Genomic DNA, 20,331 nt, shown 5'->3' with positions numbered 1-20,331 from the left:
TATTTTGTCATTGCTGACTACAATGTTAAATTTCATTGGTGCAGAACTTTGTCCCATCAACTTAATTTGACTCAGCAGAGTGTATAGATTAGGTGAATGGTCTAGAAATTTTTGCTTAATGTGCAAACCTTCCCTAATGACTATGTATGACACAGTAAACTGGGTCTAAATATAAAATGCTGTTCAATAGCAAAATTTTTAAATGCACCTTTCCTCCTGGTTTGGTTCCTCTGGGCCTTGCAGTTTCGGCAAAGTATAAGAGAACAGGATTCAAATTGCATTATTTTTTCTTGTGTGTGTGTGGATGTGTGTATGCTATAAAGAAAATCAGGCCACAGTGATTTCCAGCAGTTTGGTATATTGGAACAAGCACTAGGTAGCAGCGGTGTACAGTGATCATGGAAAGAGAAATATGCATTTATACAATTGCACTTCATCAAATGAGACCCGTTGTAAAAAGGAAATTATTCAGCCAGAACACACCACTTACAGTAGTATGGATCACCTTAATGTAATCAAAATCAATGAATAAATAAATTGTTAAAGAAACTGCTACTGAAAAAAAAAAAAACATTTTTGAAAGGCATCATCAATGCCCACTGGCAGACAATGTCATGTTCACATGCAGGTAGAAAATAATAAAATAATAAATCAGATGCACAGTCTCAGTTTGTAATGTGTTGGGCTTTTCTATTCTTTAAATACATAACCATTTGACAAGAATATCAAATTAAAATTTTCATACCGGGGATTAGTTGTTACTAGAATCAAAGCTTTCATTATTAAAAGATGATCGGACTCATGGTTGAATATCCAGAGGAAAAAGACAATAACATTTAACTGCACTGTATGCTACAGTGAATATGTCCCTCGTGCTGCCTGACAGATTTAGTAAAACCACAAGTGGTGCACCATTTGCATATATATTGCACATAAAAATGTATCAGTTTTTTCCTTCTCTTTGACCTAGCAGCCAGGTAAAAGACTGATGCCTGTATTTTTTCTTAGCTTGAGGAATGCAGTTACAGATTATGCAAAAATAAATCATGTCCTGCTGTTCTAGACAGCAAAGTTAGTTCAGGGAGAAGGTGCATTGGTATACGGTATACAGTGTGTAATCAGTACTTAATACGCATTATAATTATAGTGCAGTACTGTGTTAGTATTATATAGATGCAGTAAGGCACAGCAAGTGGGACTGATAGTTTAATATATATGTATATACTGTATATACTGTAGGATTCTGTTTGTGAGAGAGCTTCTGTTTAGAGATTTGTAACTACATTTTACAACCACATGTGAATGATCATGATAGTCGTGGTAATCTAGTGATATGAAAAAAAAAACTAAAAAAAAAATAATAATAATTCACTGTCTTTAATCTAACTAGTTAAAATGACTAAATTGTCTCCTGTGACTCCTGTTCAACAGAAACATCATTCTGAGCACAAACTCAATGAGCTACACATAACCACTGCAACAGTTTGTTAAATGAAGGTGATGATTTTTTTTTTTTAAATTGTGCACAGAGAAACAAGATTCACATTTAAACATCAAAATATTTTCTGGGAAATTTGCATTGAATAAAAATAAAATCTTGTCTTTGGTTGGAAGCAGAAACTGATTTAAAACGCTGCTGAAATAAGCAATAAGCCATTTGACTTCCTAAGCAAAGATTTGAGGTTTATTACAGATCTTAAAGTTAAAGTAACATCTATACTGCTTAATAATTGCATTGATTAAGACTTTAAAATCTTTAAAATCTATATCCTTACTATTAAAAAAAAAAAAAAAAAGAGGTGGCACTGGGTGGCCACTAGGTGCCACTGATGTAGTAACAGATCAGCTGCTACTGAGAGAGCGGGGATGTCCTGAAACTGGCGCGCACACAAAACAGACGGAAGAACAATTTACACTTGAAATCCACCTAAACTCTTGCAATTCTCCCACTTAAACATGTAATTACCTTTAACGTTTGACGTTTAATCATTTAAAAATGATAGTTAGATCTTAACATAGTGACACGATCATTTCTTATGAGGATATGTTACGTATTTGTGCCTGAGGAACGCTGGACAAACTTAAAAGATTAGTGTGTAAAAGTATACAACTTGGTCAACGTCTTCTGGCTGGATCTACTACAATATTTATCCGTCCCTTTTAAGCTGCAGATTCCGTAGGATCAGAATGCTCTATGGAAGGTATGGAAATAAAACCTGACAAAATGAGGTTTATTATTAAACTAGATCCAATAATGCAATTCCGCTTCATATTTGCTAAGGATTTGAAAGAGAGCAGATGGTGTTAAAAGAGAAGAAAAGAACTGGCTGGTCTATATGTGCCCTGCTGTTGGGACCGATGTACAGTCCCTACGCTGGCAATGAGGTTCTCAGCTCTGACAGCTTACAAAAATACCATTACATTTCAAAACTACAAATGATAATTGAACAAGTCGGTAGAGCATATGCCAATGAAAGATGCCATCTACACATGCAGGATATTCTGTAGATACTGTCTATGTAACCGAGAGATAAAATTCACACTGCCGGTCTAAACTTGAAGAAATGAAAGAGATTTCTCTAAAAGCATAAAACTCGGTTATTACGAAGCGGCTTGTTAAGGCAAGGGCGTGACGGGAAGCCTGACGGGCTTCAAAGGGCAGATCTACAGCTCCCAGACAGCTGCTGTGACGATGACCCCGTCTCTGTACTGTATGTTACTACAGTGGATAGGGAGAAATGGGCCATCATGTGCAGTCTCATCCTGAGCCACCCATCCATCCGAGAGAGCCGCGTAAGAGCCGTCAGTAGAGTCCCGTGCCGCTGCGTTTCAATGTAAGCCGTACTGTGCATAGGTAAAGCTTCTGGAGTCTGTAGCAATGGTGATATGTTGTTGTTGTCGTTTTTTTTTTTTTGTACAAGCATTTAGATGCTACCACAGTTGAAGGTTTTCCAGCTTGTGGAAGCCAGGATCCTTACGCAGCTCCCAGTATGTGTTATTGGACACCCATTTCTCTCTCTGGTTTAAGTCTACAATTTTTCTGTGAATGAAAACACGAACAGGATAAAAGTTGATTAGAAGAAGGTTAGCATTAAGGAATTGTAGCACTAATATGTTGAAACTCACTGATAGTCTATTTCACAGGCACAAACATCCTAAAAAAGACAGACTATTGATGTCTTTGGTGACTTAGATGCAAACCTTGGGCTGTTAGTGACCCCATGACCTCATCTATTTTCCCACAAATATACAGAAATGTCTGAAGGCCACTGGCGCTCTTCCTCAACATCAAATTCACATGAATAGAAAACTGCCAAAATTCTATATACATCAACTCCTTTTGCAATTAAACTAACATCATATAACATAACAACCTGGATTTGAAGGGTCTGTATGTATGTCCAGAAAACCAGCTGTGATAATACACTCACCTAAAAAAGCGTGGCTGGTGTTTAGTGTTGCTTTCTTCGTGCCATTTCCTCCTCGCCCGCTGAAGCTCCTCAATCCTCTGTTTCTCCGCTGCAGCTAACTCCAGCTTTCCCTCTTCCAGAAACCTGTGCAAGGGGATAAGATGGTGCGGTCCAGCTCAGTCAGGGACGACAACATATTTCCATTAATGAGGCGCTGTGGTCTTTCCATCGAGGTGTGAAATGAATTTTTCTGAACTAAAATTTGCAGTCCTGAGATCAGAACAGGACAGAAACCCAGGTGACCTGTCCTACCTTCAATAACATACTCATCCGAAGGCAAATGTTGTTAGCGATCTGAAGATAAAAGGCATTCGATGAAAATTACAGTGTGACGCTTGTCTCCTTCCTCCAGGAGATGGCAGTAGCATTTAGTATCCCTGCAGGGGATGTAGTTTTTTTTTTGACTACTGCAGTGTAATGAGTCATGAGAAAGGGAGCCCCTATGTGTGTGTGTAAGCGCGTGTATGTATGTGTATATATGTAATATATAGGGTAATACAGGGTGTCCGATTTTACATGAACAAAATTATATATATTTATATATGTAAAATATGTGGTTTTATCGCGAGTGGAATAAATAAATAAAAAAATTCTGAAAAGTGTTCAATTCAGTCCTAATAATGTAAGGACAGTTTTGGGACATTCTGCGTAATGTGTAATAAAAGTTGTATAGAATTAAAACAATGCACTATTTCAGCATTTTCACTTATGCCTACATTTTGCGTAAGGAGAAAGCAATGGTACAAACAATGTAAGTCTACTCCTAGTTAAAGATAAGTGGAGTGACAACACTTATGACAACAATGAGGCAAATACTGCAGGTGAGAAGATGCAAACAGATCAATGGACTTAATGTATATTAGATACCCAAATACTAACGCGGTTCTATTTTGGATAAATTCAACTATTCAAGCCCACAGAACCATAGAAAGCTGACTCAAGATCTGTGTGTTGGAAGAAAAAAAAAAACGGTGTGGAAAAAAGAACCATACCCACCTCCCCTCACAACATTACTTTGCTTCTGACTTGAATAAAGCTAAAGTTCACTCCCTTTTTTCGCAGCACCTTCTCTGTCAAATTTGCATTGCTAATGTTTCTTTAACCTGTAGCTCACCAGCTGGGACTGAAAATACCTGCACACTTTGTCACTTTATGTTGTTGCCGCGATGATCTCAGGACTAAACATGGGGTTTGGAATTAGTTCTGAAAGGCTCAATGTGTGTGTACCTCTGGTCTGGTCGAAAGCGAGCATCTGTAGGTGGCAGCACCTCCTTCATCTCCGGACAAAGCTCATTCAGCTCAATAGCAAACCTGGTAAAGCCGTAGTAGAGCTCATAGTCGGTGGGCATCGAGCCTGCAAGTGCAGATTACACAATTTAAACATATATACAGAAAAAACACTTACTCAAGAAGCGTAAAATGCATTCCATTCAAAATACCTGGTCTCCAGATACACTTAGCAGAGGGTGGAACACCACAGTAAAGACCTTCGTGCCATTTCCCAAAGAGCCTGTGGACCACCTTCCCTTCCTGGTCCATCACAAAGCCCTGCACCTCATTCACATTGGAACTCCAGTAGTTGCCCTTTATGCAGACGCAAACATACATTACAAATAATACGAATATAGACTGGGAAGCAGGACACAGAGACAAACGTGAGAGAGTGTGTGCTGCTTGAATACCTTAATGAAAGTGAGTTTGCAGAGGCAGGCGCTACTCTTAGTGTTTCGGATCGTGATCTCTCCATAGTGCTCGATCCACCTTCTACCACTCAGAATGTTGTGAACACATGTGGTCACTTTATTCCACTCATAATGGTCACCATAGCTATAGGCACAAAACATACCAATCAAGCAAACAACCAAACAAGGACAATCACCCGCATTACTTCTACTGTTTGTTAAAAAAAATAGGATTCTTCGGTACCTGGGAAGCATGACGTTGACAGTGCCAATGGGGAGGATTTCCATGGACTTCCCCCAGAACTTATTCTTCCACCTGACATCTAATACATGATTAGAAATACACATGCCTTATTATTCTTGGGAGAACCCTAGACTAATATAAGTATAAAATCAGATAATAAATATTATGCCTTCACCCAATATAACACTATAATCCTAACCTTAACATCACTAAACGTATTTCAACCATTTTTCAGAAGAAGAAAAAAGAAGAAAAAATATACACTCCCATCATGCTTGCCTTCCAGACTACATTCTGTTGATCATGGAAAAGCAAACAGAAACGTGGCCCCTGTACTGTATTTATTTTACTGTGATCACTGCAGGGACATTCTATGATGTTTCTATGATACACTCAGGGGGAGAGGCAGGAGAACTATAAAAATAAATGGGATGTGAAGGTCACATGCAGGGAAAAACGAATAATTCAGTCGTACCTTGCCAGAAGGTGAAGTTTTTGGACTCACAGTGGCAGGCAGACACCGGGGGGTGGTGGCTCACCTGAACACAGGAAAAATACACAAATGAGTCAGAGGAGAACTTTACTCAGGTGTTCTGTAGATGACCCCTACTTATGAAATATTTGACTCACTCACTCATCGTCTATACCGCTTTATCCTGTATACAGGGTCACGAGGGCCTGGTGCCTATCCGAAAGGGGTGCCAATCCATCGCAGGGCACACACATACTGTATACACACACTCTTACACACTCATTCACACACTATGGGCAATTTGGGAACGCCAATTAGTCTACATGTACAGTATTTGGACTGTGAGAGGAAGCCCAACAAGCATGAAGAGAACATGCAAACTCCGTGCATGTTCTCTCCATGCTCCATGCTCCAGGCGGGAATGAAAACTGGACCCTGGAGGTGTAAGGCGACAGTGGAAACATTTTACATAAGCCAAAAGAAAAGTAGCTTAACAAATTCTGGTCTTTAATCAAAAAACAATTCTAATGTATTTACAATGTATATGTCAGTAGGGGATAAAAAAAACAGTACATACAGTACACATACTCATACTGTACAGACATTCACACACAAAATCCTCCTCTGAAACTATGCAGAGGAGATCGTCGATCACAAGACTGGAGCTTTTTATGGCCTTGCTGAAATGTGTGTTCACCAAACCACACATACACACACGCTCAGAGACACTGCATGATAAACAGTAGAGCTGTTACTACAGCATATTTCTCTCAGTGATTTTGACACTGGTTCTAAATGACCTACTTTACACCGCTGTGATTTTCTTGCTTTCACGTTTTTCAACTGCGTTGATTTGGACCGTACTCTTGTGTGTGTGGGATGTGAGACAGGAATCGGGAAAACAAGCACAAGCTGAAGATGACGCTTACCTGTTCAGAGAAGAAACGGAAGCCCTTGTCTTCTCGGATACATTCGTACGTCTCTCCCAGTATGGGGTTAAAGGGCTTGCTGCCTGCGCGGTAGTATGTTGAGGAGTATGCTGAGACAGCAAACGCAGCTACCAGCGCCTACACACACATTAGGAGGATGTGACACACCAGGCACAACTAAGCCAATCATTAAAGGAAATTAGTGTTGTAATAAGCACGCTCATCTGATCTGTATGACTACAGTATAAGGACGGTTCAAGAAGAGAAAATCTCCCTTAAGAAATCGAATCAGCTTTAGCTCAAGAAGAAAGAGGAGGCGGATCCTGAAGCTTGTAGAATTCTGACACGAATCAATTTTTGAAATGCCACCGTAAAGGACACAGCATGTAAGTCATTTAGAGTGTGTGAGGGTTATAGAAGATGAAATGAGTCTAAAATGAAGGTGAAAACCTTTAATGAGGCCAGAAGATACTTCAGAGAGCATTTATTCCCTGAACTTGTACAAGTGTGTGTGTGTGTGTGTGTGTGTTAATTATAATGTATATATTAGGGCTGTCAATATTAACATGATAACTCATGTGATTAATCTAGAAATTTTAACATATTACTATTTTTTCACAGAAAATTAATCACATGACCATGTTTGACCCTAATGGCTCCCCATAATTGCAGCCTGATTTTCCAGATGTGTGTGATAATGACATGTTTAACGCAGATAATAAGATGCTTGAGGAAACGTCAGCAGGTGTTCTGAACGGCAAGTTTCATTATAAAATGCTTCTAGATGTTTGGATAAGCCAAAGCTGTGGGAGGCTAAGGCGGCTCGTTTTTTTTTTTTATTGTGAGTAATCATACCATATATATATATATATATAAGCATTACCTAATATTGCAACTTTGAAAGTGTAATGATTAATAAAATTAATTAACAGTTACACATGCAAGACATAGTTTGCCAAAAACAGGTCGGTTTTAGTTATGCACAATTCTACACAGAAATTAAAACCTATTTCAGAGTTTAAGTAGAAAACAGTGTGTAGCCTGAGGGCTGAGTTATTTTTGCCCATAACCCAATGTTGCACAAAAAGTATGGAATTAAGGCCAGTATTAAATCTATAGATATATAATGTTCCTGTAGAAGAAAACCTTTTTTAAATTGATGGACATTGAAGAGATTAGATTTTGCACCATCTTACCCAGACAATACTTATCTCAAAAACTAGGTTTTATACAGTATGGGGTTATTCTGACAAAATTACTAACACCACCTAGGCCTATTTAAAGTTGGTCGCATGCAGATGATTGAACGCTATGCATATTATGATTTTAATTACCTCAATTTGGTTTCAAAATGTCAAATCAAGTTGTACCACATCGAAATGTCACATCCAGTTTAATATGTAATTTTTAGGCCCAGATGTTCAGACTTACAAAAAAACTAACAAAAAATAAAAGTTTTTAATGATGGCGGTCTAGACACAATAAAACTACTTCTGTAACCAGAGCTCTACATATGTAATATCTAATACTATGATCTTTATGAAAGTTTTATAATCTGAGGTTGTTCAGAATTGTAAATAAAATCAAGTGCATAATCTGAGACTGAATATAGAGAAATGTATTTTGCCCCCTGTTCAGTTCAGTGAATCCGCAGAGTAAAATATAGTTTTATGTTTCGCAAGAAATTTCTTAGTATGCTAATGTACTCAAATCTAGAATTATGAAAGAAAAAGACGATCATGCTCTCCAGCGCTCACCATGCGTTCGTATGGGTCATCAGTCTCAGCTGCTTTGTCCAGCAGCTCGGTGTACTCCAGCTCCTCACACATGTGCTGCAGAGCGTTAAGAGGCTCGTTCAGCTCCACAGGCATGGCCACCTTAGACAAGTCTTTACCGATGTTGTTCCTCAGAATATTCCACAGGTTAATATTGGAAGCGTCAGGGGACGGAGCAGGCAGACATGTACGCCTCCCGTTTCGAAAAACGCCCCCGGCAACATCTCCGTTCGGCACTGCAGAGATGATGCAGTGGTTATCAATACCTGATTTATACCTAAGCACACATTTCACATTTCATTTAATTGCTGATCAAGACTGCAAAGCATTAAACTACTGAGGCAAATGCTTAGGGGATATCTTCTTCAGGATGCAACCAGATCAGCAGTGCGCCCACGACATATGACAGAATCAAGCTATTCCATCTTACAAGTATAATAAATAACACTGAGAAAAATAGTCCTTTCCATGGAAGAGAGAAAAAAAAAAAAAAAAAAAAAGAAGAAAAAAAAAATATATAATACTCTCTGGGTGACTGGCTGATGCAATCAAATCACACTGCATACATAAGACAAGCAACTTCAATGGATGCAATAACAGCATGTTATAATAAATTCCAGGTATAGATCACAGATTTGTGGAAGGTGTAAATGCATACAGTATCTGGATATATTACAAATACTGTACCACAAGTGTCAAATAACAATCTATAGAATAGGATGGCACTCAAACCTTCCTATTTTGATTTCATTTAGCTCAGATGGATGGCTGCCAGAGGGGATACAAATCTTATTCAATTTGTCTCCTTTCCTAACACAGTGATAATTGGTGGTAGTGAATGATACAGGACGAAAGATGGCATTATACTTCAAAACCAAGGGGGTAAGATTTGTCCTGCTTCGGGCTTTGAATCTTTCTTTTTTTAAAGAAATATATTTTATATTGCATGACACTGTAGACTGCAGCAGACTTAGACTTTCTCAGTGAGAACCTGGATTCAAACATAAAGCCTTCCAGAGAGGCAGATATTATACGGTCATGCTTGAGGAACAGTATAACTGAAGCACGAGCCATATATATTTTTATGAAGTACAACCGCGTTTGAATTTGCACAAGGTGAAGAAAATTCCATAATACACGTCAAGCAATAAAAATCATTTAATTAAGAGTTAATATAATTAGCTAGAGAATAAGGAGAGGCATATTTTATGCTGCATGATTGGAGGACATCTAGACTGATCCAATAACAAGTACACAATCAGATTAGAATAATGAAGTGATAAATAATTAATCATTGACGCTGTTTCTGGATTAGATTAGCTTCATCCCATTAGCAACACGGCTCATAGACAAGCATTACAACATTCACCAAATTACCAAACTGGAGCATAACTAAAAACATTTTAACCTGAATTAAAAAATTAAGAGAAATACTGAGAAAGTCATATCAAAATCTATCTATCTATCTATCTATCTATCTATCTATATACAGTATAAATATATATATATATATATATATAATGAATGTGTGTTAGAAACTAGAACAAAAGATGACCTTAGATCATATTAGCTACTTTCTCTAATGGACCTAAGTGCTTTGGGTCAGGCATAATAGACAGAAAGGAGGTGAAAAAAGAGGCAGACAGGCAGGGCAGGGTTAGAGCTTACTTTGTCTGGAAACATTATCTGTAACGCTGGCATTGTCCTCTGAAATGTTATCACTCACATCACTGATGTAAGACTCATCATCAGAGCCCTGCGGAAAATCAAAGCCAGAAGGAGAAGGGGTGAGGGACTGGTTTAAGTTATTCCGTTACCATTTTAAACCGAGCACAGCATACTGACTCATTCACCCTCTCCAGTGCTGACTAATTGAGCTTTTGCTGTTTGCGTTTATGTATTTGCAAGCACCAGGGCTTTCGTACTCACACTCTGCAGCATTCTGAGTGTCCCAATGCAGCATTTTTATGCTTCTGATAGTGACCTAATCAATAGCCAGAGCACTTAAAGAGCACCAAGAACTACCTTTCTACAGCATCTCTCTCTCGCTCTCTCTCTCTCTCTCTCTCTCATGCACACACATACTTATGCTTGTGAGAACCTTCCTGCTACCACTTTTGTAACTGTAGTTAATTAGAGCTTATGTCTAACACTATGAACAAACTTATCAGTCACATTTTTTCAAAAAGCTAAAATTCAGTCCTAAGTCTTAAGTCTTAAATCATATTTTTTTTTCTACAGTAGCTGCTAAACAATTTTCCATAGACTTCAGACTTCACGTATATGGACACTTACTTGGTAACAGTTTAAATACCACAGCACATATAATATTTATTACACTTTATGCTCTAATAATTTAATCGACTTTGTCCAACCTTACTCAACCATCCTCGCACCCTTACCGCACCCAGTGCATCGACTTACCACATGCAACTCATTCATTGTTCTGTAGAAAATAATCCACTCATCCAGCTCATTCAACCCAATCTACAGTATACAACCAACCTCAACCAATCTATTATCCTCTTTTAGAAATCTAACCACCTCACTTAATTTGACTCAACTCTTTATAACCAACACACACTTTATTCAACCCATTTCGTCTCTTCTGCTAATTCATTCTTATTTCTAATCCCACTCTTATTACTTCATCCCACCCATACTCTTACTTTTTCTCAAATTCTCTCACATACAGTAAATATAACCCTCTGGTCCTGCACACACATGCCTGCACTTTTAGTGTTTTCTAAGCTCACAGCGCACGTGATTTATCGTATAAGTGAATGAACTGCCTTTTCTGAAATGACGTGTAAGAAAGCAGGGAAAACATGCAATGCATTCTTAACCAACATCTTGAAAATCCTTTGCATTTTCCAACCCATTGTCTCTCCCTCCTCCATCCTGTGGTTTCACAAGACACCACGCAATCCTTACCTCATTCTCAGATGAGCTGGCTGAAAGCAGCACTTCCTGAGCATCAAAGAACTCCGAGATGGATTCTGACATGGAGAGTCTGCTCTCATTGGAGGCCTGTTGGGTGAGAGGTATCCCAACATGGATCTGCTCACTTGCCTAGCAGACACAAATTCACATGATATACCAACATGAACTAAGAAGGTGCCAAGATTTGTAGAAGTGGTATATTATCTAAAACTATTGCCAGCTAAACCAGAATGGAAATATACGAATCATAAAAATGAACACTGAGGTAACAGATGGTTTAATATGCACTCCAATTAAGGTTGAGGCTAATGTTCATTGGACTGAAGTTTATGGTGATGAGGTGAGCCCAGGGTGTTTGTACCTCATCAGGGCTGCTGATGATGTTAACACTGACCACCTGCTCTGACAACACAGACTCAGAGTGGATCCGATTCAGGCGAGTCTTCAGCTCTGCGTTCTGGGACAGCGCCTAAACAATAACATAGAGTAGAATAACCAGAAATCAGTATTTACAAATGGTGTTAAACAAAATACATTTAAAGGGTTATACAGTACATATCAGGACTGCATTCAATCATAAGCCTCTGACAACCTACAAAAAAATAAGAAAAACTTTAATATAATTTTAATTGTCTTATTGGAAATAATCAAGTAAAACTAAATATCAAATATTAAGTGGGTTAGTTGTGTATTGGCCTGCCGAGATGAAAAATAAGTACGTAGACAGAACCCCATTCGAGCGTTCACCAACCAGAAAAGCTCATCTTTTTTTATTAGATAATAAAAATAAATAAAGCTTCTGGAGTACAGTGTCCCTCACTTAAAAACGATTTATTAACCTGTTATCCACCCAAAGTGATTACAATGAAAATCCAGGCCGACTTCATTACATTTGATATATTCAGACTATAAACCCTCACTTACAGCATTATTAAGCCATTTCGAGGCGCGTGGCTGTATTAGAGACGATTTTCGTATAAGTAGTATAAAGAAATCAGTACTGACCTGCGATAGAGAGTGTCTCAGGGTCATGATCTGAGATGATTGGTTGGAGAGCTCCTGCTCTGACAGCACTTGCTTGATCTTCTCCTTCTCAATAGCAACAGTGTTGAAGGCAGACTTCAGCAGTGAGTGCACTACAGCGGAAAAACAAACAAACAGAAACAATGTCATGTATTGATATTGATGTCACATGTTGATGTATTGATGTCACATTCATAAAGTAATTCAAAGATAGTGAAAGTGATGGTGAAAAACTGTATTGCTTGTGTAACCCTAAATGAGAGAGCCACAACTGAGCGTGGCTGATGTCTGGGAATCTGAGTGGAAGCTACCTTTCTGAGCAATGATGCAAAAGTCCTCTTGCAGTTTGATGTAATCACTGGCACACTCAATGCCATCGGTCAGACGGGTGACCGAGGTTTGGTAGTCGGCTAGTTCTGCGCACAGATTCGGGTTTGAGGCATGAAGACGTATTTGTGACATGTTTGTTCTCAGAGGTACCTGCAAAACACAAATCCACACACATTAGGTAAAGGGGTAGAACCCCTCCAAACAACACGCTTGGGATGTATTTTTTTTCTTTGAACACTTAAACATAGTACACTTTACCACCTGACTTCACTACATGTGGACTTGATTAAATTCACACTGTCTGCATTATGCATCACACAACTTTTTAAAACTTAAACCGAATTGAATTATGGCAGCAGTGTGTAGTATTATGTTTCCGTTAAATATGTCAGTAGTCAGAACGAAGACTGTCTAAAGAAAGGCGTATATTTTTCATGCTGGAATGTGTATAAAAAATTTTTTTGCTCCCTTTGAGTATAATAAAAAATATATACAGTATATTTTTCATATTATTTTATTATAAAATATTATATATATAATTTATATAAAATATATATTTTTTAAAATATAAAATACATATTTATATAATGTAGTTTGTCTTGCCTAGACCTATTGTCCCCAACCTGGGTTCCACACCCCCCTCTAGGGGGCACCAAAGATCTCGAGGTGCAAGAGCCTTTGTCTGCTTTGAGGTTGCTAGAATTTGCACATATTAAATAAGATTGGAATTGCACACTTAGAGCATAATAGAAAGTATGACTTAAAAATATTTTTAAATCAATATATTATTTTGTTTTGTGCATATAGGCTGGGATGAGTTGTTAAAAGGGGGTGCTCAGCTTTTCTTAGATACAGGTGAGGGGAAAAGGTGAGGAACCACTGGCCTAGTCCAACTTTAAAATCTCAGACTGTGTGACTTTGGAGATTTGGTGTGTAAATCTACTTTGTTAAAACAACAGGAACATGACAGTCATGAGTAGTAGCTGAAGTCCAGCCATAAATCTGCATTTTTTTATTATTCCGCGTTGTTCCCTTCTCTGCATAAGTGTGGGACAGAGAAGGGAAGTCTTACATTATGACATAAGGTGACTAACATGTCTTTCTTTATCACACAAGTTAAAGCAATAACGAGGTTCATTCTGCAAAGTATATACAAAAGATCAGAGAAAACACACAACAAACCAGGTATTTCATTGTGAATTAGAGAGACAATGTACCTGCAGTTGCACTTTTGTGTCTTTGCTGACACTTTTTGTTCTCCATCTTCTGCTGACTCGCTTGTCTTTCTTTGATAAATCTACACAATTACTCTAAGTTACACAGACACACACATATAACCACGCATGCACACAAACACAGATGGGAGTGAATTAATAGCACATAAATGTAGTATCTCAAGAACTGAAAAGGAAATGATATTTTTATTAGATGTAACAGCTGTTAGATATAATGGCACAGTAATGAGTGCACATTTTACATACAAGTCTGGATTAAGGGTTTCAGTATAATGAAAATGAGTCGGACTTTAAAATAACACTGTACTGTGGTGCGTGTAAAAGCTATGAAACGGATAAATAAGGGGAAAAAACATTTTATGCATCATGTAGCTGTGTAGTAAGTAAAACAGAAGGAAAACTGGAGTTTCTGCATCCATCAGTTGGGTTTAAGGTCTGGAGCGGCAGTTCCAGCAGCGGCAGTGACAAGCAAGGCAGTGACAAGTGATGCTATACATTAGCAATAATGTGTTTAAGCAGTAAATCCATAAAAGGGACTAAATAAATTACTATAACCCTTATCCTGTGTAGGGTGGGGGGAGTGGGGAGCTATCCCAGGTAACTTAAAGCACAGTCAGAGTATACCCTGACACACACACACACACACACACACACACACACACAATAGGCAATGTGAAAAATCAGCTTTCTGTAGAAAGCATGTAAACTCCATGCACCCAGACCAGACGCGAGATTCAACCCCCAACCCTGGAGGTGCGAGCGGACCATGCTAAGCCACTGCGCCACCAGTAGGAGATGTTTCCACTCATTACCTCTTTTCTCACTCTTCCATCCTGTATTAAATCTCCAACTGATGAAAAATGTATCTGTCATATAGTTCCTCTGTATTATTATTACAATATTAAAAATGATACTGTATGCAAAAATTATTCAGGAGCCTGTTGACAATTTGGTTACTACCATTTATCATGCACACCCACTAGTAATACAGTAACAACTATATCATTCCCTGTGCACTAGGTTAGTTGTTACTTGCAAGAGCAAATGCATGAAATGGAAAAATACCTGTTTTATGGTCATTTCTAATGCAGAGAAAAATGACAAAATCCCTCAAGTTCTGTAAAGTCTGTCACAGCACAGTACAGTATCACTTTAAAGAAACGCTATTTTGAATAAAACATTTCCTTTGTCACGTACAGTAGAATCAAGCATGTAATTATGAATCAGAAATAAGGCAGTCAGTGAGATCAGAGGTGTGTTCATCATGAAACCATCAAGGCCAGACTGTGAATGAGAGTGATGTGCAAATAAATGATGTCATAAGGCATGGAAGGCATGATATGGCGGGTCTAAATTAACGGACATTTTAATGGGCTGTAATGAAGGTGATGAGTTACTATCCAGACTAATGATTACGTTATTATAACATTTCTGGACTTTAAATGTTGGCATAAGGCAGCGAGGTAAGTAATGACTTTAATGAGAATTCACACATACACACCAGTGGCGGCCGGCCCATAGGGGGCGCTGGGGCACCGCCCTCCCTAATAAGAGGGGCTAAAAATGTAAAATATATTTTTTACAAATTAAGTTTTTAAATTCGGTTTACCCACCAGTATGTGCCTACATGCGATATGAATAACATATACAACATTTCCCACCTAGTGGCATTCATTCACCAGTGAATTTCCACAGACAGACTTGTATCGTTTCTGTCATGGGACGCTGAGAAAAAGCGCCCCTGAGTGCAGCCAAATAGCCAGTCATGTAGCTGTTGCTAGGGTAAATTAATAAATATGCGGCCAATCAGGTTCTCAGAATTTTATGGTCTTGGGGCGCTGGAAATTCTGCCCCAAGCCGCAGAAATTACCGCGAGATTTAAGTTTTTTTTTTCTTTTGAGGCGCGGACAATCAGAGTAATGATGGCGAACTTAACGAGCAGTTTCCACCAAATTCGGTGAGATCCTTATTAATATACCCGTTTTAGACTGTTGTGTTAAATTGCATTTTTAAAACTGTTTTTCTTTGTGTGAACCACTTTGAGATGCAACTTTGCTTGAAAGGTGATCCAGCTGATCATACCCTTTGATGTTGATTATTGTATTTGATACTCTCTTAAGAATGCATGGCGTATTATACAATGGAAATTTGTTCATTTACTTTATCTGTGAAACTGGTGATTTTGAGGAGGAGATTAAATCATTAATGTTAATTGTAATCATCGTCTGACTGTTGATTTTAATTCTAATATTGGACTAAGCAAAGAAATATTTTGTCACATCAGCCCCACCAGGAAAAATTTTCACCAGCCGCCACTGATACACACATACATTGACATGCACACACACACACACACACACACACACACACGTGCACTTTTACCCAGAAATGTTTAAAAAAAAAAAACAACTTTGCACTGACTGCCAAACCTGCAACACATCGTCGCTCTGTGTGTGTGTGTGTGTGTGTGTTACCTGCATATCTGTGAAGCTTGGTGCTGACTGTGTTCTCTGTAGGATTTCCAAACTTTGCAGCAACTGAGTCAGCTCCATCAAACTGGACTGACAATGAGCAAGCTCTGAAACACACACCAACGTACTGTTTTGTTGGTCCTTAGGCCAGGTCAGAACAAAAGGGTGTCATAACTGCTAAATCCATCCAGATCTATTTATAACTATTGGGCAAACAATTCACACCTGGACTCAACGCTACATGTTAGTGATACATTAGTAATTAAATAGTTATAACAAGAGTTAGAATTCATCAGTATTCGTTAAATTAAGATACCCAGTTGGTACAACAGTCTTAAATTTACCACGTAGAGCACTCATTAATTCCACTTCAAATGAAAGTAGCTACTAGTGGTTAATCCTATTGTTTGATCCTATTGCAAAACCCCCTCTCATTGTCTCTGCCTGATGAAGAGGAACACTTCAGCATCATTAACTAATACACACATATCCTGGCATGGACAGAATGATAGAGACATGGAAGCGATTGAAACCGAGTGAGAGAGAGTGTGGATATGTTACCCTCGGCACACTTGTCCATCTCCTCGGACTCTTGTAGCCATGCTGCCACCTTGCTCTGACCGTTACTGTAGGACATCGGTAGGCTGGTGGTGCAGGGCACAGATGGCTGCCAGGGCAGAGAGCTGGGCTTTACCTGCTGCTGAGAGGACATGCATATGCACCCACATACAATCACGCAAACAAACACAAACAAACACAAGCAAATGACTCATTTATGCCAGGCTCTTATCTTGATTCGTTTGCAAAATGAGCAAGCAGGAAAGTTGGCAGACAGGACCACGAACAGAGGCTCCCAATATAGTGCTTTATCCAACTCAATTTCATTAAAAGTGTTTCAAACATGACTACTGGCCCAAACCTTAGTGATTACACAGTTAAACTGTCTTGTATTGCTGACGCCAAGTGTTTCTTGGTATTTCCCACTTGGACATGTCCGAATTGCATAACCATGTGTGTATATACAGCCTATTGCTGCGGGGACCAGCGGCCAATCCAATACCATAGAAAAGCCAATGTAGCACAAATAGCTGAAGAAAGTCAATGCTGGCTAAGATAGAAAGAGCCAAGGTTGTGGATCCGACCTCCAAATTCCCCAGTTCTTAATCTGAACAAACATCCATGGAATGCCCTGAACTAAGAAATCTTATCCCTTGTGACCCACAACACAGAGCACCCAAAGGATCCACTGCTAACATCCTGGCGCCAAACACTCGGAGCCAAGCTCAAAGGGGCCAAAGCTGCCCTGGCGGCACACGGAGGACCTACATTACACAATACTGCGCTTGATCTTTTGCATTGTAATGTTATGGATGTTCGGTGTACAGTATATTATTATATTATATATATCAATGTGTATAAAGAAGAAAGCAGGGTCTAGTAAGTGAGGGCCAACAGAAAATCACTTCCAGTTTAGTTAACTGGACCATGATGTCACTGATAAAGAAGGACTAAGCAGAGCTAGTGTGTTTTAAATAGTCATTATTTAGTGACACTGGCACATCATTGCCAGATGACAGTTGCATATGCATATTTAAAGGGTACGTATGAGAGATTTCACCTTGGGTTCGTGAGCAGACGCTGGCGTTGTCTGCGGTGAATCTATACCGCCAGGAGGAGGGAAGGTGCGTAAGCTGGCATCACGAGGCGAACGCACAATCTCATTCTGTCTGTACAGACGATGATGACGCAGCTTACACACCCAGGCGTCAAACACATCCGGAGACTTCACCTATACGCACACAGAGGACAGTGACGAGTCAGACGGCACATGTCTTGAGCATCTGTCTTGTCTGGATTGCTGCTCATTTGGTTACTGCAAACACACACAATGCTTTTCCCCCTACTATAATGACATTGTCCTCTCCCTCTCAGTCTCTCACCTTCAGATGATAAATGTGCTCCTCTGTATCCAAGTCTATGCGTCTGGCTCTCTTCTTTATCGACATGACAGACAGGCCGACGTCTATACTGCCATGCAGTTTTCCTTTCTGAATCTGACACGGACATGGAGAAGCAGATTTATAACGTAAGGAAACGATTTAAATAAACATGCAATAATACGTTTCATTTGTCATTGTACTTACATCTATGGGGGACTTGGAGTACTTCAATATCCCATTATCCAGAACAAAGAATCTCTGCATTTAAGAAGATCCAAAGAAACAAAGTTGATGATGCAGAAGATTTTTTTTTGTATATTCAATAATATTCATAGGTCAATATACAGTAAATACCCACAGTATATTTACACTATAAACTACTTTGGAAGTTTTATTTGATATTTAATAAATAAACTGTCATATGTGTCTGTCAATATACAGTACTGTCATATGCCTCAGTTGGGGTTAGCTTAACCTGTCGAAATATCTTGAGCTGCAGCAAGCTGTAACAAGCACACACCCTGCCTACTACCTGCAAGCTAATCTGTTATGGAAGGCATACAGTACAGTATGTCTGTTTCTCCATCAAACATACAGCAACAGTCCAGCATAGTAACAACGAAACATTCTTTATACAACATAATCACACTTGGCTTGAAAAAACAAACAAACATTTTTTTCATGTTTAGTAAAATAACTTTGTGTACTTTGTGTTTATGATGTCTAGAGAGAGTGATAAAAATAAACAATTCATTATTCAGTGATTATTAGCTACGTATCATGTCATATTAATTTAACATATTTATCTATTTACTATTGCTCTCAAATCACATTTGATTTATCATGCTGTCAAAATATATATATTTTTGCAGATCTGTCACACTTACATGATTGAGATCAAACTAATTTTAATATTATACAAAGATAACCAGAGTAAATACAAAATGCAGTTTTTGATCATTTTAAATATTTTGGTGAAGAAACTTTTTTTAAATAATTTTTTTGGATTTTTTCCCGATTTTCTCCCTAATTTAGTCATTGCCAATTCCTCCCCATCACTAGGGGGCTCCCACATTAAGACTACTACTACCATTCAGCCAGGAGTGTTTCCTCCTATCACGTGTTTCCTCCGAACCGCATGAGAGGCCAATCAGCTCCCTCTAGACCTCCGGCTGTGAGAGGTAACAGCATCACCCGGGGATCGAACCTGCGATCTCCAGATGATAGGGCGAGCACTTTACCACTGCGCCACTCGGAGGCCAAGAAACGTTTTAAACCTGCCTGACTCTATGTTCAAAAGTAACCACAAATAAGCGTTTGCAAAATGGAGAAATTTTGGCCCACTATTTTTCTTGTTAATTTAGCCACATTGAAGGTTTTTTTCAAAAACGAATGAGTCTGACTCTGACACTAGGTCACTCCAAAACCTTTATTTTAGTTTTTTTAACCATCCAGAGGTGGACTTGCAGATGTGTTTCAGATTGTTCCTTTACATAACTCAAGTGAACTTCAGCAGTGTATATGAGTTTATAGTTGATCGCAATACCCAAGCACAGTTTTGGTATTTACAAATATGAACTCGAGTATTTACTCTGTGAACTCAACCCACAAAGATTTCTGAGGTTTGATAAGGATTTTTGCAGCCCTCTGTGTAAGCTTATATTGTGATGAGTAAGCAAAAAGCACGCCTCTTTTCTAACGTAGCATATTTTATCTGGGTCTGTTGTCAGCTATAATAAATAATTATTAACTACTAAATCACTAAAGTAAACCACTTACAGGTCCTTGAGCCTATACAGGAAACAGAATGTGTTGTA

The 20,331-nt window shown here is 38.7% G+C and overlaps 1 protein-coding gene across 4 annotated transcripts in view; it reads right to left on the bottom strand.

Moving 5' to 3' along the window:
* Positions 1-347: 347 nt before the first annotated feature.
* Positions 348-20,331, bottom strand: part of osbpl6 (oxysterol binding protein-like 6) — a 47,810-nt gene continuing 27,826 nt past the window's right edge. Inside the window, exons 5-24 of one of the 4 annotated variants that reach the window (XM_053496642.1) lie at positions 18,719-18,772; positions 18,515-18,628; positions 18,193-18,363; positions 17,136-17,274; positions 16,578-16,681; positions 14,086-14,178; positions 12,850-13,018; positions 12,521-12,651; positions 11,877-11,984; positions 11,507-11,644; positions 10,241-10,328; positions 8,555-8,808; positions 6,798-6,935; positions 5,872-5,935; positions 5,397-5,475; positions 5,153-5,297; positions 4,910-5,054; positions 4,698-4,824; positions 3,432-3,554; positions 348-3,040 (exon numbers count right to left, since the gene is read on the bottom strand). In XM_053496642.1, the coding sequence (XP_053352617.1) occupies positions 2,932-3,040; positions 3,432-3,554; positions 4,698-4,824; positions 4,910-5,054; positions 5,153-5,297; positions 5,397-5,475; positions 5,872-5,935; positions 6,798-6,935; positions 8,555-8,808; positions 10,241-10,328; positions 11,507-11,644; positions 11,877-11,984; positions 12,521-12,651; positions 12,850-13,018; positions 14,086-14,178; positions 16,578-16,681; positions 17,136-17,274; positions 18,193-18,363; positions 18,515-18,628; positions 18,719-18,772 (2,493 nt within the window). In that variant the 3' untranslated portion in view covers positions 348-2,931. The remainder of the gene's footprint in view (positions 3,041-3,431; positions 3,555-4,697; positions 4,825-4,909; positions 5,055-5,152; positions 5,298-5,396; positions 5,476-5,871; positions 5,936-6,797; positions 6,936-8,554; positions 8,809-10,240; positions 10,329-11,506; positions 11,645-11,876; positions 11,985-12,520; positions 12,652-12,849; positions 13,019-14,085; positions 14,179-16,577; positions 16,682-17,135; positions 17,275-18,192; positions 18,364-18,514; positions 18,629-18,718; positions 18,773-20,331) is intronic. The other 3 variants (XM_053496643.1, XM_053496644.1, XM_053496646.1) reach the window with 3 other exon arrangements.

This window comes from Clarias gariepinus, chromosome 5 (genome assembly GCF_024256425.1).
Source record: "Clarias gariepinus isolate MV-2021 ecotype Netherlands chromosome 5, CGAR_prim_01v2, whole genome shotgun sequence".
Lineage (NCBI taxonomy): Eukaryota > Metazoa > Chordata > Actinopteri > Siluriformes > Clariidae > Clarias > Clarias gariepinus.
The sequence above is the reverse complement of the archived record's forward strand: the minus strand, read 5'-3'. Positions and strand labels throughout refer to the sequence as shown.